General features: G+C 37.6%; 1 protein-coding gene across 3 annotated transcripts in view; it reads left to right on the top strand.

The window, feature by feature from the left end:
* SMAP1 (small ArfGAP 1) overlaps nucleotides 1-24,746 on the top strand; it is a 99,655-nt gene that overhangs the window by 51,958 nt on the left and 22,951 nt on the right. For all 3 annotated transcript variants that reach the window (XM_062572853.1, XM_062572852.1, XM_062572851.1), the window contains one exon: nucleotides 3,736-3,816. In XM_062572853.1, the coding sequence (XP_062428837.1) occupies nucleotides 3,736-3,816 (81 nt within the window). The remainder of the gene's footprint in view (nucleotides 1-3,735; nucleotides 3,817-24,746) is intronic.

The raw sequence follows: 24,746 nt of genomic DNA, 5'->3' as shown, positions 1-24,746 counted from the left end.
GCTAATTGTGCAGTACTTTCTTTTGGGAGGTTCTTTATCCTTCATTTCTAGGCTCTGAAGGAAACTACTAATAGTTGCTCAGACAATGTAAAGATGAACCTCACAAATACCTAGCTTTTGGATGTACAGATTTTCCTATTCTTAGAATTTGGTCCTCTGAATCAAGCTCACAAATAGTATATTTTTTTTGATTTTGAATTTGACAATGTTCTCTTTCTATCACCTTCCCTCTGGTTTAGGGGTTTAGTTGAAACTGCTAATCAGTGAATATTTTATTTTACATGATACTGGATTTGTTGTTTAAAAGTGTACTGCTTTTTAAGGATGAACTGTTTTTCCACCTTGCTGTGGGAATAGTTTTTGTTGTGTGTTTTCAGTTTCATTTGTACTTATGAAAATGTTCAATACTAAATCCTGCTTGCCACGTGAACTAAACTTTTCTGCTCATTAAAATGTTCTTATTTTGAAAGCTAAGAATGTCTCTGGGATGCTAAACCTAAACTATATTAACCACAAGTACTGTCATTCTCAGTTTTGGTGCATGCTTGAAGGTCTGATTTTGACAGATGCACATTAGTTTTATGTATTTCTCTACAAAAATGCTTATGGAAGTGTTATGGATGGATAAAGAATGACTGGAATTTAATGAACTGAGAGGGAAGAGTGGTTTCTTGTGCTCTGCATCGAAGAATCACTTAACCTTTTGAGGGAGGATGAAAGAAGATAAATCACCTTCCCACTTGGAAGTAAAAGTGTGAATGTGTTAACCTCTAAGCAAGCTACTGTCAATGGAATCATGAGGTTGCTGTTTATCACAGTTTCTACCATTTGATTAAAAACAAAACCACAGTGTGTGGTTGTGACCTGGAGCTTGTTTTGTGACTGCATCAGCACATGCTAAGTCACGCTTGTGTGCTGAATATGGCTTAAAGTTAGTAACTGATTTACTGATGTCTTGCAGTTTATTCACAGAATATGTGTTGAATAACACTGCTTCTGAATGGGATCTAGGGTGAAGTAATGCCTGCACGTGAAAGGGTACAGTTTCCTAAAGTACATATATACCACTGTATGGTATCTATGTACAGTACATGCTGTGCTCTGTGTCAAGTCCTTTCATGAGAAAAGTCAGATTTGGTTCTTTTTTCTTGCACTTGTTTCCTTTTAGCTGTAAAAAGTTAAGTTTTAGGGGGATTTGGGGTACCACTGTTGGTGTGCTTCATCTATGTTTTCTGCTTAGTTTGGTGTTGGCTTTTTGCAAGTTCCATTTAGCTTTGTATCTCTCCTTTTTTCTCTGTTTTGCAAAAGGTTACTGAGATGTCCAATAAAGTAATTTTGAAGACAGACGTATGACTTTCCTTTGGATAGATCTGGTGCTAGCAATTCAAGGAAGCTTCCTTCCTTCTATTCATTTTGCTTTTTTAGTAGACTGGCATCAAAGTGATGTACATAATTTAGGGACAAGGTGTCTTTTATACAGTAATCCTATAACTATGCAAAGAACCTGTTACCTTACAGGTACTCGTTATGAAGATACTGGCTGTTGGGAAGTTCCCTGAGATACCACTTCAGTGCTTAGTAAACTTTTTTCTTTGCTGCTTGTCCTCTGACTTGGGTGATAATACTAAGTCTAATCTCATTGAATCATCTCTTTAGACTGAATTTTATAGCTACCTTCATTTTTGTGTATCTTGGATATCATTTCTAGTAGGGACCAGAAGTGCACTGTGGTTAAAATAGTGACTTTTCTACTGTGCCATCAATCTCAATGATCTCTTCTGGTAGATATGTTTTGGAAAACAAAAATTCCATGAAGTTGTAAAGAATGAATGATACTTAAATTCCTTTTAAAATAAAGAAGGGGGAGAGGGAGAACAGCCTTCATGGTAACGTTAGAACTATTTTAACCAAAATATCATCTGTTACACGGAGTGGAAATGGTATATATGTGATGTTTAAAAAGAATCCTCATTGACGGAAATGCGGAGGCTGGTGAGCTTTGTTCATTTTTTTGTATTAGAGCTTCGCAGCCGATTGTATAACCTGCTTCAATAATTGAAGACTTCCTAAAAATAGTAGTTTGCAGAAGAAAGTTGTTTAAAGGGTTTTAACAAAGTGATCCAAGCCTGCTGACTGAAAGAACATTTAGGAGCTACTGCCTCATTACCTCTATTACAGATGGCAAATTCTTGTTCCGTGCTGTAAAAACTCTTGTTTCATTCCAAATACTGAATGCAGTAAAAATATCTAGCAAACATGTTGGCTTTTCTTTTTCAGTCATTACTTGTTTCACTTTTACCTGATGGAGCTTTCCTTATTCCTTGGCTAAGTGTCAATCTTATGTATTGCTTTTTGGTACTACTAGAATAATTCGTAAACATTAATAACTCTCTGCAGAAAGTCGCATACAGGTTTACCTGTAATATTTCTTGTGCGGTACCAAAGACCAGCTTACATATCTTGGTTTTGTACGGGAATTGTCCTGCCGTCTCCTCGTGGTTAGTTCAAAATTTTCCTAATTACCTTATTAGTTCTTCGGTCACAGAGATTGGAATCAGCACTAATGAGAGTACTCCTTGGTGGAGATGAGCCTTTTTTCATGAGCCTAACAAATGGCAGTTTCTGTGAATTTAGTAATTGTTGTAGCTTCTCTTCCACAAAATTGTCTTATTGCCCCCTCAACCCACGCAAGCTCTTAGCATCTAAATAGGCAGCGAGAAGAAGTTCCACACCTTAATTTTGCTATGTGTAGAAAATAGTCTCCTTTTGTTTTGGACTTATTTTGAACCTTATTCTGTGGAGCCTTCATTTGATAGTTCACTGTTCTTACACTGGAAGACAGCAAGAAATCCCTGATTACTCTCTAAGTGCCTTTTGAGATGCTGAATCTATAATCTATCACATTTCAGCTGTCTTTTTGCATCTCTGAGCTGCAATGTAGTTTGTATAGCTGATTCTCATAGGAAGGCATTCTGTGCCTTGAAAAATCCATGGTACTTTTTTCTAAACATTTTCCAGATTCCAGGAGGAATTTCTAGCAGAATCTACATGCTGATATCTTTTGACCATTGTTTCCAGATTTCTGAAACAGAAATTCAGGACTTATTCTATTTTGATTTATGGAAAGATGGGCGATGCGGTGAAAGTAATTCTTCATTCAGAACGTCTCTAGTAGTAGTCAAACGTGGCATGCTGTCCTGTTTTCTTTGGCTCTTTGTGGAGCTTTACTCTTGTGGAGGAGATACCAGTGAACATCAACGGAGGGGATAGCAGCAAAGATGAAATTCTCCTGGAAGGACTTCTCTAGAAGGTGATGTAAAGCAGTGAAATTAAGTGATATAGAAGAAAAAAGGTTTAGTAAGGTACAGTTAGTTTTTGTAAATAAGTGGCCTTTCCCAAACATTTCTTTTTCTGGCCAGTTATGGATGTGTTCTTCTCTTCAGATCTGCTTAGCTTAGAAAGAGCAACACTATTTGTGTTTTTCCTTCTGCTTATAAATGGAAATGCAGATGAGAAATTGAAAGCATGTTTTCCTGAAGTCTCAGAAGTTACATTGTTTTTAGTAGTATGCTTTCAGCACAGTGAGTCATTTTTGCAATTAGATCAGAAAGTTCTTTTCAATTCAGGGTTTGTATCTGACTGAAGACTTCCATCTATATTCTGTATGATTGTGAGCATTAAATATATTTGTAAATGCATTGTTATTGAGTACTGGCAAAATACTTTTTCTTGCAGAAGGAAAAAGAAAAAAAGAAAGAAGAGAAAAAGAGAGAGAGAGAATCAGAAAAACCATCAAAACAACTAGCTGTTGAAAAGGTAAGAATGAACTGCTTTTTCAGTTGCTACAAAATTACATTCAGTATTAGACCATGTACTGTCAGGATTTGAAGAAAAACAAAATTTTAAATATATGTCTGAATAATAATCCAGGTAGCCTTCATTATGGTTTGCATATAGAGATTGAACATATGAGGAGGAATCTTTTACTAGTGTGGGGAAAGAGGGAAGTGAGTGTAATGAAACACTTGTTAAGGTGTAAGCTCAGATAATTAAGGTTTTAAAGTTGTACCATTGCTATCTTTGAATTTCTTTTTAAAAAGCATGTTTCCTGTACTGTGAACATGTAATAAAATGCTAGTCTCAAGCAACAGGACGCAAAGCATCTGAAATTACTGATTCTCCATCCCAATGCAGAGCATCCCATAGACATTTTGAGCTTGTTGGCCTGCAAAAATATTTACATAACAAGAGGGACAAGGACTGTTTAGTGAACAGAGCACTAAACTAAGATGAAGCTTATTCAGAACTTTAGAAATTATCTTAATAAGATAATCTTTGAGAAAGAGAGATTGACTAAGTGAAATACTAGTAAATATATAGAGGACAAAAGCGGAGCAAGACACCAGCATGGAAATTGACTGAATGAATTTGAACAGATGTTCTTTTTCTAATTTTGCTGAGGTACATACAGCCTAATGATAGTTCTAGATCATTGTCCACTTGACAATGAATATTTTTGGAGACTACTTAGAATAACTTAGTATTTTTCTTAAATGAATTCATTTTAAACCTTAGCTTACAGTTTCTAGAATTTAATTAGTAACTCTAGTCCAAATATCTTGAAAATACTCAACTAGAACGTGTCACATAACATGAGACAATCCTGCTCATTAAGCTGTTTCTTTAATCAGCTATATTAAAGCTTAATTAGCAACTTCAGCGTTGTAGCTGCATCTGAAATTTAACGTACGCTTATGTATAGAGTTAAATAAAAATGGAATAGATAATTTAAGTATTAAATATAATACTTCCTTTTCAGACAGATGTCTTTCACAGTTTAAGTGAATCGGTTAGCTTGTTCTTATCTGCTGTGCAGTCCATAGAATACATTGAAGTCCCCATCTGTCAGTTTATTCTCCAGTAGTGCTGTATTATAGTTGTGAAAAGTGCTGTTGTGTTTTGATACATTATAACTGCAGATGTACTTTTAGTTCAGTTTTCAAACTTAATTTTTTTTTCCTCATTTTGCATAATATAACGAAGTACAAAAATATATGCAGATGTGGAGCAAACAAGCCCTTCCCCTAAACAAATACCTTTCTTCAGAAATTGGAAATTGAAATAAGCTATTATTGCAGAAGAAAACTTTTATGACAATTTTGGTAGCTTCAATGATTTAGTGAAAAAGGATATCCTTGTTCATATAGCAGGAGATCAGTGCGTGTTTAAAGAAGGTAAGAATGTTAAAGTTGGTGAATATTGAAGTTTTATAATGGCACAGGTTCTTTGTCTTGAGCCATACTTAAAGTTTTATTCTGGCTCTTAGAAAAAGTATAGTTGAGATTTGCAGATGTAAAATGTCAATGTGGTCAGAAGTCTTAACTTTCTAAAGCCCAAAGGCATCACTTTCTATGGGGGTAGTGGATATTCCTTTATAATGTTGCCTGAACCTTGTCGCATGGCTAGGAATGATTGGTTGGGTGAGGAGAGAAGACAGCAGTGCATGGTTGTAGCTGAGGGACTACCCTGATGCTCACAATAAAAACTAATTCAAATGCCACTGAGGTTTACATTTGAGATGTCATTAGATTGCCAATTAAATAACCAAAAAAGTAAAAAGAAGTGTTGTGAATTTAAATACCCACACTACAAAATGTGCTATTTGGTAAATACGTCAACATTAGATAACAATGCTATTGCAACAACTGAAAAATGCTTGAAATACTGGAGTATACTTTATTATTAATGTGTTAGTACTGATTGCTCAAATTAAACTCATCTGTGTATCCCTTTCTTAATTAAGATATTCCTCTGGCAGAGCTCTTTAAGGCTCTAGGGATCATCCAAAATACACTGTTTTTAGACAAAGCCTATAAACTTTACGTGTGTTAATCCCAGTCACTTTCTAGAATCTAAAGAAAAGATGCATATATCTTGAATGCTTGTATTTCCATTGAAAAATACTAGGGGGGAATGGTAGGAACATGGAAGGTCTGTTTTTATGCTTTCAGAGTTATGCATTGCTACTTTTGTAGTAGTATTCTGCTTCAGGGAGCTGATTAAAGACGAGGATATTGTTCTTTGGCTGATAATGACAGACCTGATGTCCAGTTAGAGACTGTCTATAGGGTATCTTTGATTTTGCATGTTGAATCAGCAAGGGAATACTAGCATCTTGGTGACAGTGTCATATTTCAATGACCACATTAGGGGGCAGATGTCTTTTATTCCAGTTCTGAGCTTCTTGGAGAAGGAAACGATTTAAAAGTTGTAAACGTTTTGTGTGTAAAATAACTGGTTTCACTCATAAGGGTCACCTTCCTGCATAGTGTATTTCCAGTATAGATCTTTCAAGCTTGGAATGTTGATGAATCAAAACTACTTCTCAGCTCTGCAGAGAAGGACCTGGCAGTCCTGGTGGACAACAAGTTGACCGTGAGGCAGCAATGTGCCCTTCTGGCCAAGAAGGCCAATGGTATCCTAGGGTGTATTAGGAAGAGTAGGGTGATGATCCTGCTGCTCTACTCAGCCTTGGTGAGGCTACATCTGGAGTACTGCATCCAGTTCTGAGCTCTCCAGTACAAGAGAGACTTGGAGCTATTGGAGAGAGGCAGGGCTATAAAGATGATCAGAGGACTGATCATCTCATCTCTTCTCATGGTAGCATCTCCCTTATGAGGAAAGGCTGTGAGAGCTGGGCCTGTTTAGCCTGGACAAGGGAAGACTGAGGGGATCTTACCAATGTATCCAAATACCTTAAGGGGATTTCAAGGGGATGGGGCTTCACTCTTTTTGGTAGTGCCACGTGACAGGACAAGAGACAACGGGCACAAACTGAAACACAGGAAGTTCCACCTGAATATGAGGAAGAACTTCTTTACTATCAGAGTGACAGAGTACTGGAACAGGTTGTCCAGAGAGGTTGTGGAGTCTCCTTCTCTGGAGATATTCAAAACCTGCCTGTGATCCTGTCTAATATGTTCTAGATGACTCTGCTTGAGCAGGGAGATTGGACTAGCTGATCTCCAGAGGTCCCTTCTAACCTCAGCCATTCTGTGATTCTGTGATACGTGGCCAAGCAGCTGGCAGTGTGGTACAAATTTTGAGACCTTTCTTGGCTGAGGTAATTTAAGCAGAATTTTAGACATCCTGTAGAAGAACCAATAAAGATTTTAAAAATCAGCAGATTCTAAGCTTGTCAAAACTTGAAACTTGAAGCTATAGAAAACGTCCCATTGGACCTCTTTATATGAAGTCATATACTCCTGTGAGTCTTAAATTCTTAATGTCCTCCCTTCTATGTCTTACAGTGACTTTTCGTTAGCTCTTGAAACAAAAATGTGCATTCTAAAAGATAATAATGTTCTTGTGTACAGGTCTCTGCTTCATAGAATCAACTAGTCTGCTCCTGCATCTGCAAAAAAGCCTTTCAGCACTGACTAATTGGTCATCTTTAGCCTTTGACAAGCTGAATGTCTGGCCCTATTTATTTTGCATTTTCAAGTGTTGCTGGAAACTTTTTGCATTAATTCAGTAAAATGCATTCTTCCAATATTGCCTTAATATTTAAGTTTAATTGAACTATAAATGGTACTTTACTGATTAGTGTACTTTGAATAAAAAGAACAGAAATTCACCTTTTAACTGATTTAACCTTGGTGGGTTTTCTGTTTGAAATTGCTCTGCTACTGAATAATCGTGATTTCCTTAAAAATAGTTTTTGTTGGTAAGTGTTTTTATCAGACTTCTAGTTGATAATGATTTCAAATGCAGGGTAGAATTTACTCAAAACCAGAGAGAAAGCTTCTGCAAAATAGCCAGCAGCAGTGATACTTGCTGTGACTCAATTTTTCTGGACCGTTCCACTTTCTGCCACTTTCTGTAACAAAATTACTGGGTAATTTCTATTGTAACAAGATCTTACTGTGTCAGTTACAGATTGATTCTAGCCTGGTGGTCAGTGTTTTCTTGGGAGTATAATGTTGCAAATTAAATTTGAAGAATTCAAAAAAAAAAAAAAAAAGTGGCATTATCACAAAGCTACTGGCTGTTATAGAGGGTTTTTTTGAGTCTAATGAGCAAACTGAAGAAATCTTATTAGGAGGTGGTAGTGTTGTCAACTCCACTGTTACTGCTTAGTTTCTGATACTTCATAAAGTCTGGTCTAGTGGTTTGATCAGTTTTCCATGTTGGTAATAGGCCAGTAGTGCTTGGAAAAAACAGGTTGCTTTTCTGCTGTGTAAGTCCTCATTTGATGCAAAAGTACTGTACACTTGTAGATTGTGCATCACAGTTGATAAGCTTCTTTTACAACAAACTTTTTGTAACCATTAAATAAATATACATATAAGGCTTTGATGATTCACTAGTATTTTGTGGCTTTACAAAGGTAATCTTTAAGACTTGCTGTAATATAACTAACTACCAGTACAGACTACAGAGCATCTAATGTCAACATGGTTCCACTTTTCCAGGATAACTATGCAATAATTTGAATGCTGTATTTTCAGCACGCAGAAAACCATATAGTGATCTATCATGTCAGGAAACTATAGAGTCTTTATGTTTAGTTTTAGAATTTCTAAGGTGGCCTAAAATATTAAGGCTACTGTAATAGTGTGTCAGGATTCAAATTATTTATTTATTTTTTGGGATGTGATAGTTACATTTCTTGAGAGGTTTGTAGCCCTTGTTAGCTCATCAGTATTTTACAAAGGTTTGAAAAACTAAGGTTTTCAAGAAACTCTACCAGAAGAGATAAAATATAATTGTCAGCGTATTTCAAGAAGATGAAAGTAAAATATGGGTGAACTGGAGTCCATTTTAGACTTTAAGCAGCATTGGTTTCAAGAGGGCACCTCCCAAGAATGAATCATCTTAATTTTCACTGAAATGTTATTTACACATTGTAAATTAGTAATTGGGAGCCAGGATATCTAGTAACATAGAAAAACTTTTATATGCAAATTTGAATGGGAAGTTATGAATGAGTTGAAAGACTTGTTAGCTACAGCTATGGACAAATCATGCTGTTAGTCTGAGGAAGTGGATGTCTATTTTTCAAGACACATCACAAATATATATACATATTTTTAAATAAAATGGGAAGTTAATCCTTCTGTTTAAGCACTGGCAGAGAACTAGAGTATAAGAAATAAAGCTCTTGAATCCCTAGCTTTTTTAAGAAGAAAGAAAAAATTTTTTCAATTTTTTGAAAAGTGCAAGTTTTCCTGAAGCATACTTTAAAAAATTATCCAGCAAGTATGACGAGACATAAATTACCAAAGGAATAATATTCAGAAATCTAGCAGGTTGTTCAGGAGCAGTTGACCTAATCAGACCTGTTATCTCTGACTATGTTCTTATATCCTCTTCTTCTTTTATTCACTGCCTGCTGATTCTCCTCCAAAGAGCAATAGGATATTAAAAGGATGAAAGTAGAAATACTTGTCAGTTTACTCTCCCAGTATTCAACAACTCGCATTTCCAGGATCTTCCTACCCAGTCTTCTGGCATTCATCAACTTTCAGCTTAGAGTCTTCTGTAAGTGTCTTTTCTTGAGCTGACAAGCATCTCCATCTCCAGCACTCCAGCATCGCTCTTCCAGATAATGCCCTTATCTCCTAGAAATTGGCAGAACTTATCCAGGCTACTTTCTGCCCCTTTCCTGGTGCCTTTTCCGCAATTGCAGACCTAAAGTTTCCTTAGTCTGTAGCTGAAAATAACCTTACCTATACAGTTACTTTGAGAAGATGTTGCAAGGTAACTGCTAGAAACATTTAGCGTACAGCTCTTTCTAATGTGAAAGCTGGGGGCAGGTTTAGCTGAGGTGTCCAGTCAAAGCTGGGCTGGTTTGCAAGGAACAGAAATACCAGCTTTAGAAAGATAAAATGCATTGGATTGCAAGTATAAATACACCAATGGAGATAATCAGATATATGAAAGCTAGATTAATACTTCTTTAGGGCAGATAGCAAGGCAGACTCTCATGCAATGAAATCAATTTCTTAAGTTCTCTATACAATTAAATTTCAGAGAGATTATATTAGCTTTAAAAAAAGATTTGGATAATTATTGGAAGAGACCATTTCTTTAATAAGGAAGGAAGAAAATCTGTAGTTTGACCACCAACTTACCCTTTTTTTTTTAACTTAGTATTCTTTAAAAAAAGCCAAATTTTTAACAGCTGGTCATCAACTTCCTCTTCATCTGGCCCACTGTTTCATCAGTTTTGAGGGGCTTTCCTTTGCACTCTTGAAGTTGGTCAAAACTTTCTCTCGGCAGCTATGATTGAATTTCCTTTGTTTTCCTTCTCTGCCTGAGGTGGCTGAACCAGTTCTTCTTTCACGCTGAACTCTGTTTCTAGTACATCTGCTGAAGGATTTTTCATCCTCAAGTAATTGAATATGCTCAATTTACATTCAGTGTGGTGGCAGTAACAAAAATACTTAGAATATGTAGACTATGTATAGGTTAGATACCAAAGCCTCATAATAGCTCTCTGAACAAAAAACTACCACTGTGCAATTTTTTTCTATGTAGAATCTTTGTTGCTCATAGTACAAAAGGACACTTCAGGCATACTTCAGATTATGTTTTTTAAGCAGTGTGCCGGGGTGGGATCTGTGTTCCCCCTTCCCACTGAAAGGAAGTAAGGAAGGAAAGAAATGGGTTACATGCAGACTCGGGGACTGGGATTGTTAAGCGCATGCCTGAGGCATGGCCCAAGTGTAAACTGTGGAGTTTTTCTGCCCTAAGTATAAATATAGCTATCAGAGCATCAAAACATGGAGTCAAGAAAACTTTGTGCTTGCTGGTGATCAAATAGTTAGTATATGGTCTACAGAATGGACAGGAAACTTGAGTTTGAGAAGTTCGTAAGACCATAAATGCGTTGCATTAAGGATATTACTTCATTTGGTAAAGGTGCTTGCATTGTATATATATTTGATTTAGATCAGATAACTGAATTACATGCTATCAGCAAATAAGGATTTGATTTTTTTTTTCTTTGAATTTCACATTGACTAGGACAATTCTAGGTTTCCTCAGAATGTAGCTTTCTATGCCCTCCAGTTGCAGAACAGCTTTAGTCCACACTACCATTCAGAGCATAACAAGATACGATGTCTTGAGGCTTTGGTGTTCTTCCAGAGTAAACAGGGAGGGTTCACATGCCTGAAACATTCAGATTTTTGTAAGGTCCAACTTTCTGTATAGTTTAATCAAATGTGCAAGAGCAAAGAAAGCAGGAGATTTTTACAGAAGTAATATTGATATGCAAAATTGAATATAAAGGAGAACAAGGATTGGATGAGATAAAAAGTTGATGACAGGAAAACGACATTTTAATGATATTGCTCAAAGTATTCCTAAAGAATAGGACAGCAGCATCTGGAGAGATACAAGGCTGAGCTAGTGACTGGGAAGGGTGTAGGGTATCAGTACTGGATGAACTTGAGATCCGTACAAGATGTGTTTTTCAGTCAAAAGCAGTTTTATTATGTTTGAGAAAAAGCGTGCAAACCATACCTTCACAAATAGGGGTGGAAAGCAATGTATCTACAAAAGAGAATGCAGAGCCACATGGTTATGAAAAGTTGAGGAATTAAGGCTGATAGAGCTGCATTGCTGTAGTGCTGTTCAGGATAGTTAGCTCAATGGAAATAGAGGACAAATATGTAAGCTGAGTTCAAATAACCATTACATGTGGTTCTAAAATTGAAGATGCAGTTAAAAGAGAAATACAAAACAAGTTTATTGCATTTTACAGCTTGCAGACTGAGGTGCATTAAAACACTTGAACCCTAATCTCATTTGTGTGTGTTGTTATAGGACATAGTCCATGTTTTAAAGTGGATCGATCTAGTTTTTCTCCTTCACAGTGATTTCTTCTGAAAATTTTAAAGAAACAGTTTTTTGGGGGGATTAGAAGTAGAACGCTTGGGTTTCATATTTCATCATTTTCAATCAAGTTTCATGACTAGACAAGACAAAATAAGAAAAAGATTGATAAACACCTTTCATGTCCTTGTGAGCAAATTGTTGCTTCTCGGTTTAAATGACATTTCAAGAACTTTGAGCTGCAGCAGACTCTGAAATCCTTGCCCCAAGAACCCCTGGCAAATGTTGTTGCCTTCACACTCAGGCTGCACCTACCCTTGCTTGCCGGCCCTCTCTAGCTCAGCTCTGGGTTCCTACCTCGTGCTGTGAGAGTTTTACCTTGCATTCGCCTCACAGGGTCTTGGTGCTTTTCTTCAAGTGCTTAGCTCTGGCTTAGGAAAAGAGCTCCCACCCTTTCTTTGGGCCCTATTTTGAACTTGTCAGCTTTAAGAGCGTATTTGAAAATGTATGCATGCCACTGTAATGCTTAAAATCACCTAAAACAACTTCTGAGAGTCTCTGATAGTCATGCCAGAAGGTTCTGAACTGGTTTGGGTACGTATGAGACATGAAAGAATTTGTAAGCCAGCGCATTCCAGGAAGGCCTGAGTAAAGGAAACCTGACCTAACATTTTAATTTCAGTTAAAAGAAAATGGTTGCATGAAGTGGTGAAGAAGTAATACAGGAACTGTCTAATCCCTTTCTCGTAGATATTACTAACACATTAGCCTAGACTCAGGTAAAACCATAGTAATCGAGCAAGATTAAAGTGCAGCTACCTGTTAGTTGTGCCATGAAGTTTTTGATTCAAATGGATAAAAATCTAGCACATATTATAAAAAATCACATGCAAGTACCTTGCCCTAACATTGTAAATATTACAAAATCCGTACATGCAGCTATTTAAAATGGAAATTTGAATCAATGACAACTTAAAAATGTTTTCCTTGAGTAATGCACTTGAATTGAGAGACCTTCATGTATACAAATTTCTGTTAAAATAAGTGATTATTTTGTTTTTCTCTTGGATATAAATGCCCTAAATAAGCTTACTTACATTAATGTAAGTAGTTGAATATCTGAGAGCAGTTTATTGAAAAAATCGTAATAGACTTAGATAATTTTTCCCTTGGTAATAACTATTTGAGGTAAATCTCATTTAAATAGCTACAGTATTTTTTTTTGGTTGACACAGTGTCTTTGCTGTTGTTTAGAAATATGTGACATATTGATAAGCTGTAATCTGTGCAACGTCATAAATTATACCACTGTAGTATACTACATTGGATCAGAACATGAAATATATTTGTTTTCTGGGTTTCTTACTATTTGGGCAAAAGAGAAATTTGTCTGAAATTTTGAAGAGTCTGCTTGATTGTTAAGTATCTTCATATTTAGTTATGAGTCTGAGAAATGTGCTAATGTGTTATAAGAACGTAAACAACATGTTTAGTCTTTAACATCATTTATACTTTCATAATACTGACTTTGAGTTTGTACTTATGTCAGATATAAAAGCTGTACAATGTTTTTTAAACAATCTAGGACACCTGAATAAGTAACATTTTAAATAGATACTTACTAAAGTAGCTTCCAGAGTAAAAGTATAAAAGTATATGAGCTGTCAGGAAAAATCATATCTGCAGGCCTATTACTGGCTTATAATAAATTACTAACTCTACTTTCTCATATGGGAATTCTCAAATGTTTATGCAATCTTTAAAAGTTTTATTGCAAGCAAGCAATAATAGAGGGAAGGAATCCAATTACTTTATGTAGAAGGCATACAATTTCTACCTAATAAGAGCAAATGAAGACTTTTGTTCAGTAAGCATAGAAGCATTTACAGGCTCTAGTGAGTAAACTGGAAATTGCTTTTAAGTAGGTTAGGAGTGCTTTTCATTAAATTATCTGATGGAACTTCAGCTTTCATAAAGCTTCTTGTAGTTGTGGCAGGATATAGAAATAAACGTTTGAGTAGGTCTGATGGGCATGAAACAGGCTGAACTCTAGATTCATGTGGATTTTTCATTGAGGTATGAAATTGAGAAAAATGTTCAGAGAAGTATTTTTTGTAAGATATTTAAGTACAAAAGCAGGAGAAAATATTGGATCAGACAGATGATACATCAGATCTTTGACAGTGACTGATATCTTGCCTCAGTATAGAATTGATATGTTTAAAATAGTGGCTTATAATTGCTCTGACTCAAGAGTTTCTACTTCAGACCTGTTAGTGATGCGGCTTATGCACCATGTATGCTCCCCTTCTAATAATTTCTAGCTAATGTTAATGAGAATAAGATAAATATTAATGCTAAATGCTTTTGTTGACATCTACTGAATTATTTTCATGAATGTCTTATGGCGGTGAATTCAGCAAAATAGCTCCATTTTGATTTTTAAAGTATCTTTTATCACTTTTACATTTCTATTTGATGTCATTTGCCTTCTAAAATTGTTGAACCTGTAATGTTTGTGCATAAAAAATTGGTATAAAGTTACAGAAGCAGAAAATGGAAACTTGAATTAACTGTCATTATTCTTCTATCTGAAAGCTACTCATTTACAGCTAAAAATAACTGCAGCATTTTTACTAGCTCTTTTTAACACGACCTTTACCGAATAAGTTTGTTTCACCATTGCCAATCCCCATGCAAAATATCCTCAGCTACCTGTGTGAGAGGACGGTGATCTGGGAAAGGGGAGTATGCAAAACAGGCAGAGTTCGGACTGGCCCGTGGGATCTGGTGTGCGTGGTGTATTCCAAAAGGCTCTCAAAGGGTGCCAGTGTCTGAGCACAGTGGCCTTAAACCACTTCACAGTTTGTTACCGTTAGCCACTACTTTGTCACTAACTTAATCACTATTAACTTTGTCAATCACTGCTAACCTTGTCATTAATTTAATTACTGTTCTGTCATAATAATGATTAAAAAGGAGAATGGGGTAACTGAAGAGCAGTATAGTTGCTGCTAGATCTGAATAGTCTTAGATTTTTCTCCTAGTTTAACTCTTTCTCCTAAGTTTAACTCCTATCAGAAGACCTTGCAAACAGTGTCTGTTCAGTCATTAGGGAAGTTTAAATCAAGATTTGCAATTCCCTCTCCTTTCCTCCTACCTATCTTGTTCGGTACCTGATAGCCAACCGGGCATTTGTGCATAGGAAAAATAACTGATTACAATATGAATAGGAGTTTAAAAACTGCTTTGAGCAACGGATTGTACAAACCAGTTATCCTAGTTTACTTGTCAGGTGAATTGTGATAGTTCTGTAATTGTAGTCTTCAGTGATTTCATTATAAAAATATAACACCTTGAACCTACCTTATGGTTACTTAAGTAAATACATTTTACTCTGTATTTGTACCTGTCTAGGACTATGTATGTAGCTGCTTCCTGTAGCTCGTCTGACAGTCTCTCCCTCTCCCTCTCTCTCTCCCTGGCTTCGTGCAGTTTGTTCTCAGAGACTCTTGTGTGCATACATGTGTCGCATATGTGTAGTCAGGTATAATAGTTGCTGCTTATATTTGTCTAAGCAGTGTGTGGGGCTGTGCCTGGGGCTAGATTTGCTGAAACTGCTTGCTATCACCTTCCCAGTGCACATCCTGTGTCTTAAATATTCAAGCATCTAAAATAGGGTGGTGAGTCCAGTTATACTGTTATTTCAGTTCCTCCTTACAGTGAAGGATTTGGGTGAAACTCTTGAAATGTTCACCTGCATCTCTAAGGCTCATATTTTATTAGTATTATTCTTGTCCTTACCAACAGAGAGGGACTGGCTAGAGATGTGAAGGTTGGGGGCAGCCTTGGCTGCAGTGACCATGAGATGGTGGAGTTCAGGATCCTGCAGGAAAGGATTAAGGCAACAAGCAGGCTTGCAACCCTGGACTTCAGGAGAGCGGACTTTGGGCTCTTCAGAGACCTAATTGGAAGAATCCCATGGGTTAAGGCCCTAGAAGGAGGGGGAGTTTGTGAGAGCTGGCTAATACTCAAACATCATTTCCTCCAAGCTCAAGAGCAGTGCATCCCTGTGAGTAGGAAGTGCAGCAAAAGGGGACAGGAGACCTGCATGGGTGAGCAAGGAGCTCTTGGCCAAACTCAGGCAGAAGAAGAAAGTACACAGAATGTGAAAGAGGGGACAGGCTGCTTGGGAGAATTATAGGAATGCAGTGAGAGTATGTAGAGATGTGGCGAGGAAGGCTAAGGCCCATCTGGAATCGAGTCTGTCAAGGGATGTCAAGGACAACAGGAAGGGCTTCTTCAAATACATCAGCAGCAAGGGGAGGACTAGGGAAAATGTGGGCCCGCTACTGAATGGGGCAGGGGCCCTGGTGACAAGGGATACAGAGAAGGCAGAATTACTGAATGCCTTCTTTGCTTCAGTCTTCACTGCTAAAGGCAGCCCCCAGGAATCCTGCAGCCTGGATGTGAGGGAGAAAGTCTGGAGAAGGGAAGACTTTCCTTTGGTTGAGGAGGAAAGGATCAGAGACCTTCTGGGCAGACTAGACATCCACAAATCCATGGGCCTGGATGAGATGCACCCACAAGGACTGAGGGAGCTGGCGGATGTTGTTGCCAGGCCGCTCTCCATCATCTTTGAAAGGTCCTGGAGAACTGGAGAGGTGCCTGAGTACTGGAAGAAAGCCAATGTCACTCCAGTCTTCAAAAAGGGCAAGAAGGAGGACCCAGGCAACTACAGGCCAGTCAGCCTCACCTCCATCCCTGGAAAGGGGAGGGAACAGCTCATTCTGGATGTCATCTCCAAGCATATGGAGGAAAAGAAGGTGATCGGGAGTAGCCAGCATGGATTCACCAAGAGGAAATCCTGCTTAACCAATCTGGTAGCCTTCTGTGATGGAATGACTGGCTGGGTAGATGAAGGCAGAGCAGTGGACGTTGTGTACCTTGACTTCAGCGAGGCTTTTGACACTGTCTCCCATGGCATCCTCCTAGAGAAGCTCAGGAAGTGTGGGTTAGAGGAGTGGACAGTGAGGTGGATTGAGAACTGGCTGAAAGGCAGAGCTCAGAGGGTCGTCATCAGTGGCGTGGAGTCTAGTTGGAGGCCTGTGGCTAGTGGTGTCCCCCAGGGCTCAGGACTGGCTCCCATCCTGTTCAACTTTTTCATCAGTGACCTGGATGAGGGGACAGAGTGCCTCCTCAGCAAGTTTGCTGATGATCCCAAGCTGGGAGGAGTGGCTGACACACCCGAGGGCCGTGCTGCCATTCAGAGAGACCTGGACAAGCTGGAGAGTTGGGCAGAGAGGAACCTCATACGGTTCAACAAGGGCAAGTGCAGGGACATGCACCTAGGGAGAAATAACCCCAGGCACCAGGACAAGCTGGGGGCTGACCTTCTGGAGAGCAGCTCTGCAGAGAAAGACCTGGGAGTGCTGGTGGATGACAAGTTGACCATGAGCCAGCAATGTGCCCTTGTGGCCAAGAAGGCCAATGGTCTCCTGGGGTGCATTGGGAAGAGTGTTGCCAGCAGGTCAAGGGAGGTGATCCTTCCCCTCTCCTCAGCCCTGGGGACGCCTCATCTCGAGTCCTGTGTCCAGTTCTGGGTTCCCCAGGACAAGAGAGACATGGAGCTACTGGAGAGAGTCCAGTGTAGGTCTACAAGGATGATCAGAGGGCTGGAGCATCTGCCCTTTGACGAACAGCTGCGAGAGCTGGGCCTCTTTAGCCTGGGGAAGAGAAGACTGAGGGGGGATCTTCTCAATGTGTACAAGTACCTGAAGGGAGGGTGTCAAGGGGACGGGCACAAACTCCTTTCAGTTGTCCCGTGTGACAGGACAAGAGGCAATGGGCAGAAATTGAAGCACAGGCAGTTCCACCTGGCCGTGAGGGGGGATTTCTTCCGGAGCACTGGCACAGGTTGCCCAGAGAGGTTGTGGAGTCTCCTTCTCTGGAGATCTTCAAGGCCTGCCTGGATGCAACCCTGTCTACCATGCTCTAGGTGACCCTGCTGAGCAGGGGGGTTGGACTACCTGATCTCCAGAGGTCCCTTCCAACCTTACTGATTCTATGATTCTAGTGTTAACAACACCAGTCTAGGTCTTCGGGTTTTTTTTTTTTTTTTTTTTTTTTTTTTTTTTTTTTTTTTTTATCTCCATAGCAAACAGTGATTGCTAACTCTGAGCCTATGTTTTTTCTGGTATGGAATAAAAACTAAATCTTCCAGGTTTTAAGACCTTCCCTTCTTGCATTACTTCTGTGCTATTTAGCAAAAGCACTCAACCTGAGTTCTGTGAGAAGCCTAGGCCTTTTTGCTCCTACCTCCTTTGCTTTTTTTTTTTCCTGAGGATACCCAGTGGAGTTCTCTGCCTTTTAAAAACTGTTTCTTCTCTGAAGTCTCTACATTCAAAGAGGTTTTCATAGATTGTTACGGGTTACTGCTTTCTGCAGCCTCTTTACTAGTGCCTAAGTTACAGGATTTTTTTTCCTATACGTTGTAGCTAAGAAATCCAAGTGCTTTTTGCAGTGCTATTTTTGTCAGAAGAATCAAGTTAAGGCCTAAATCATCTGAGATTTAGTTGCCCTCATTCTTGCTTTTAAACTCTTAAGCTCCATTACTACAGGGCTGCACATAGTCAGATATGCATCTGCACAGTTTTCCTTCTATAAGAGTTCCCTGGTGCTAGTTAAACTTGATTTCGCATTTCTCTGGCATTTTTATTGTGTTGTCTGAGATACAAACAAGGTACTTGTCACCAACCTGAGATATTCTAAGAAAGACGGAGTGAAAAATCTGCAATCATCACTTTCTTTTCTGCGGATATTATGCTGAGAGTCAGGAGAGGGCAAGCTGACTTTTTGGAAAATAAAGGAATAGGTAACACCAGAAGTAGGTCGTGTAGCATCATGTTATGTATGTGAATTTAATAGGTGTGTGACCATCAGTCATGATGACATTGACTCTTCTTTTTTTCCTTGAATTTATTAAACAAGAGGTGCTTAGAAAGAAGTTGCCTATTAGAACAGAACCTTATGCCCTGTAGACAAATATGATCCATGCTGTACCATTATCTTTGTGGAGAGGAAAAAGGAAGATTGACCTAGCAAAGCTTTCATTACTTTTCTTTTATCTGAAGAGGCAGCCAGTATCTTTTAATGAATATCCTCAAAAATAGTTGGCTGAACAAAATCAGATGACATACATTACTTAGGCTCTGGACTTTCTACAGCATGCAACTTGCATTTCAGGAGTCGATGTTCTTCGCCATTGCATCTCCTGCAGACTTGCCATCTCAGTCGCCAGAGGAAAATACGGCTGCCCATTCCCAGTAGTGGAGGTGTACTTTTGGATAAACAGATTCTAGCGTCGCATGTACTGCAAAATTCTGATACTCACATTTCGACATTCAAAATATTTCCCTTTTCTAGTGCTCTTTTCTTGCAACACTGATGAAGCTGTAAATCTGTTTCTGTGGGAGAGCTGAATGAGATGCGCTTCTAGTATGAGGCAGTAGGGCTTATTAAATTGTTTTAGCCTGTGTGTTGAGGTGGTGGTGAAAGTATGGTGAAGGGCTTGTTTGGGATATTCATATCCATTTTGCTACTAAATTAATTTTCCTCATACAAAACATCCTACTCTTAGTGAACATTTTGTCCATTGTTATTTGCAAGACAAAGCTCAATGATAAATATTCAGGAATCAGGTTCCTTTTCTCCATAGGTGAGATAACACACTTCACTAGTTAGCATTACTTAATCTTCTCTACTTTAATTCAGCTTGTTCTAAAGTGGTTTATCACACTAGACCCACATATTTGAAATAGAAACATTTGTACTCCTTTGGAGTTTAAACTGCTAGCAACTTTGTCTTCCACTGGTTTCTAGACTGAATTGAGTGCATTCAACTACTATTTTGAAGATATAAGGAAAAAAATGGTAGACTTCTAGGACTTACGGTACTAACATTTTCGGCAGCCTGGGGATATGGAAAAATCTACTTCAGATGCAAGTTGTGTATTCAGTCATACCAGCTGTGTGTACTGAAAGTTTTGATTTACTATTAGTGGATTACCATAGCAGATTTAGGAAACTGCTGTCATAGACTTTATGTGGTAGTATCTGACACTGTTAATAAGTGAAATTGTTCTTCAGCCCGTCCATTTCTTGCTCTGAGCAGGGCTTTTGCTAGAGGTTATTCTGTTCCTTTGAACATCAGGATTGATGTGTTCAGTTTACTCTGTTTCCAGATCCTAATAAGACTGAGAAGAGATTCTGGTTTGAGGACTACTGTAGTTTTGGTTTTAGAGGGAGCTGGAACTAGATGTGGGATGTTTCTCAGTATTGCTTCTGAGATCACTGAGGGTATCCATAGAAGTTCAGAAACATTTCCAAAGTCCCAGACGAATATATAAATCTCTGTAAAAGATGGTCTTCTGTACTTCTTGGTAACCATTTCCAATACTTTATGGCCAAATAGTGGTGAGAATGATTAGCTTCCTTTTAAGGGCTGTGTTATAGTAATATCAAGATTTAAAATAGCTTTCCAGGAAACTGTTTCTTGCTACTTAGTAGTTGGTTTCATAAATGTCTTACTACTCTTGTGTGTTTTGGTTCCTTTCCATTAGGGCCTATGTAAAATAATGATGAGGTTGGTGGGTTACTTGGTATGTCTCTGTACCACTTCTGACTTAAAACAGTTTATAGTTGTGATCACTTCAAAAGGTGATCAGCAGGTAGGAAATCTCTAAACCAACAACCTGTGTGTGTAGTATGTCTCCTGCATTCAGTATTCATCTCGTCTTCGACTGAAGACTTATATAAGAGTCCCTGTAGTGTTCTTTATTTCATTTATTTATTTATTTATTTTTACACTAAGTAGTTGGGGATAAGATTCTGAGCTACACTGGTGGTAATGGAGCCTAGACAACAAGCTTGCTTGTAGAAAGAAACTTCAGTCTCGAACTGGATGTCACCCCAAACCTCCTCCTCTTAGCGAAAAGGTTTTGTGTCATGGTAAGGACCATGTATTCTCGTATTTGTTAGTTATTTTGTTTAAAAAATAACTTCATTAAATAGCCCGTGGGATTAACTGATATGATGGAAGTCTATATTGAGTGAGTCCATGCTGTTTTTCAAATCAAATAGTTACTAAGTTAAGAAGAATAATTCAGAAAATGTGGTCATATCTTTTCTGGATTCTGCTGAGGTTTTTAGAGAGAAGATACGAAATACTAGTGGTGCCCACAGTTTCTGTTGCAAAGGCTTTTGATAATTTCAATTGTGCAGTACCTCTGGGTGCTCAAGAATGTAATTTAGTAGCATAACAAGTCAGAAATCACTGATACATTCAAACACAGTTTAGATATTACCCTGTCAGATCATATTGTGCAAAGTTACAGATGCATGGGGCAGGGGAAATGTGCTGCTTTTCCACTACAGCATATTTTTACTGTAAAGGTGATGAGGAGCAGCAGGCAAATACAATTGCAGTATTTCACTTTGAACCTTCTGATTCAAAAAGGTAACTGTAAAACATTACTACTATGTCAATATTCACTAGTTCTTTTGCTGTTGACATTTCCACAGGAATTAAGTGCAGATTATTTAAAATAAGTTAATACTTTGTCCATAAAGTTGATTACTTTATCATTTGTTTCTGTCAAATAAGATTATTGTTTGTTGTATAACTTTCTAAACCCATGTCTTTGCAAAAGACATTCCTGATAACAAAGGTTAGTCCTTGCATTTTATGATTTTTTAACATACGTTCAACATACATTTATAAAAACTACTGCAATGTTAATATCTTCATGGCATAGGATTATTTCTAGAGCATTGGCCCCTTAGTAAGCATAACTTAGTTTAGATTCTTCCTATAGTCAGAAAGAGAATATTGGAACATAGGATTAAGAAGACTAATTATTCTCTGAAGACTTCCATTTCTCTCCATGATTGCAGAAAGAGCACTGAGTGACTAGCTTACAGCTTTTAGACTCCTAAATTATTAAAGGTGATTGTAGGTTAAAAGTAGTTTTTAAGAAAAAAGAAGAAGTCTCTGTAGAAAGATGCTTGTGTTTCATTCTTGCGATTCATTTTCAGCCTTATTTCAGTCTCACTGCATTCACTATACTGAATTACACACTTTTTGTGTGTATTTTTGTAACAAATAAACATGTCAATTTTGATTAGAATAGAGCTTGCTGTTTTCAGTGTATTATCAAACTTGTAATATTGTAGCATTTTTGTGTAACCCAATTACTAGACTGACTATGTCGATCACATCCTAATCTTGGGAAATTCTCAGTTTCTGACTACAAGAGTTTGCATAATTGACAGAACAGCGTGTGCAGGTGATGGCTGTGTTCTTATATATAGTATGAGTGTATATAGTATCATAAAGGTTTTGTGGATGGTGGTTTGCAATCTTTGAGTTACATATCCAAACACATTCTGTTGTAACTTCTTAAATTTTATTTTGTATGTGTTTGCTATGCCTGCTCTTCTGCAAATTATTAAATAAATAAAGGTGACTCTATTTTCAGTTAGTCCAGCTGGCTCAGTCCTAAGAGTCAAGACTGTGGCTGGAGGAACAAATAATTACTAACTTGTGCTAGAATTAAAATGTTGTGATAAAGGCAGATGGTTTGTTATAGTTTGTGGAATATGGATTGGAGCTAGAGAAGGGCTCAGATCTTTTCTTTCTCCGTGATGGCTTCTGTGAGTAGATCAGGAGGCATCTGGCATGTGTGTTTTGGTCCTTGTCTGATGCGGGGCAGTTTGCCCACTGAAGAGGGTCACCTGGGTACTTTTCTTTGCTGTTACTCTGGTGACCCGGTGTACGGAAATCCAAGCTTGCATTCTTTTGCCCTTTTCCAGAAGTAATGGAGACTGGATTTGATGACCCAGATGATTCTTTCCAGTACTGCAACTGGTCTACCAGCACAACATTGCCATAGTGACTAGGGTATACACAAATGCTTGCTAGCATTGCTCAAATGATTCGTTAGTATTGTGGAAATCTCTTGTAAATTGATCTGACTACACAAGTGATGTGCAGTGCTTGAACTTAAAAGATGAACGCCGTTTTCAGCTGACAAGCTATTGCAGACTTTTTTTAATTTATATTTCAACTATTTTGATTTTTATATGGCTTAATTGTCTCAAGCTGCTCTTGGCAAATAGTTTGCAAAGTACATGGTATAAACTAGATTTAGTTCTCTTGTCTCTGTTGAAGAAATGTTTTTATTTACTATAAATGTGTTTTAGAAGAGCATATAAGACAGTAAATTTCTAAAATCAAGCCCGATTCTTGATGTGTGACTGGAGTAATTAACAGTGTTATTTACTGGTTTATTTGATTTCAACTAATTTGAGCAATTGTTTCATTTAGATTGAACCAGAATAGTTTCCCTAGTGTTATACTGAGAGCAGTGCATTGTAAGAATTTAATAAAATACAATATTGGTTTATATAAAATTGAACTTTTCCTTTTAAATTGAAACCAATCAGAGACATACTTTTTTTGTTCTTTTTTGGTTGTTTTTTTCTTGACTTATACTGGTATTCTTGCAACCCTATTTTTTGAATTAAATTTCAGATAACTACTGTTACTCTTTCCCTACTTATTTTGTGCAATAATGGGGAAAACCCAGCAATATAAAGTAAGTGTAGCTTGCAAGGTCTAAATTTACAAGTTACTTTTTCACAGTGGAATGGAAAATTTTCTTGTTCCATGTCAATTGGAAAGTTAATATTCTAGAGTGATAAGCTTTTGCTCTTGTAGGGATGTAGTCAGAATTTGTACAAAATACAAGTCCAAATTGTGGGTTAAGTACACTTTTTTTTGGGGGGGTAATTTCTCTGTCAAAAACTGATGGCCTGAAAAATGTTTTAAAATCATGGAGATGAAATGGTAGGAAAATGGGCAAGATTGAAGAGTGATTTTGATTAAATCATACCAGATAGCTCTATGAATTACAAGCAGGCTAGCTGGTGCAGCTGCCACTAATGAAGACATCAACTTAGTGTGAATCTAAGAAAATTACATTTCATAAAATTATTTAAGCAGACCCATTCACTTGCTTGTTTTAAAAAAATTACAGATGGCCTGATTTTATCCACAGATGACTGCTTTTTACAGTTGTTGAACATGAATTCTTTGTGATGGTTTATTAGCACAAAGCATTAAAGCTGACTAACTTGCAACATGAAGTTCTACAGCATATGTAGTTTTGTCTGTTAAATCCAGGCCCATTGACTTCCAGGAAAAGTGCATGGAAATTTAGTGGTCATCCATATATTGCTGCATTAATTTCCATTTAATGTAGACAGGCAAGAGATGATTCTTCGTATCTGTGGATGAAGTTTTTCTCACTGGTCATTTTAATTTGTTACAAAATGTTCACATTTTTTATGGGAAATGAGAAGTTCCTAACTGTTTTCAAATACAACTTTTTCCCCCCAGTATCGTTTAAGAAATAGCTGCTGTTTAGGTATTAAAAGATGACTTACTCTTGTTACCTGAGGAATCTTGATGGATAAGATATTAATGCAATGTTACAAAATGCAATGTTTTTACTGTATTGTAGAGATGCAGTAGGCAGGATTTGGATGTAGCTTGATTTGGGTGTAAAATTGGGAGTGAATTAAATGAGGGCAGAACTTGAAGAGGGAATTTTCCCATGGTAGCAGCTTCATCAGTTTTAAGTGCACAACTACTTACATTTGTCTTGTGTACAGTTAATAAAATGCAACCTATACAAGTTATCCATATGATGAGATATTTTGATGATTAATATGCCTTCTAAATACTAAGCCAAAATTCAGGTATTTTATGAAGGAGCAGCACTTGTATTAATCTCCTGTGTATCACACAGTCTTTTCAGAAGAATAACAAAAGGAAATTT

This window comes from Rhea pennata, chromosome 3 (assembly GCF_028389875.1).
Source record: "Rhea pennata isolate bPtePen1 chromosome 3, bPtePen1.pri, whole genome shotgun sequence".
NCBI classification, from domain to species: Eukaryota; Metazoa; Chordata; class Aves; order Rheiformes; family Rheidae; genus Rhea; species Rhea pennata.
The sequence above is the reverse complement of the archived record's forward strand: the minus strand, read 5'-3'. Positions and strand labels throughout refer to the sequence as shown.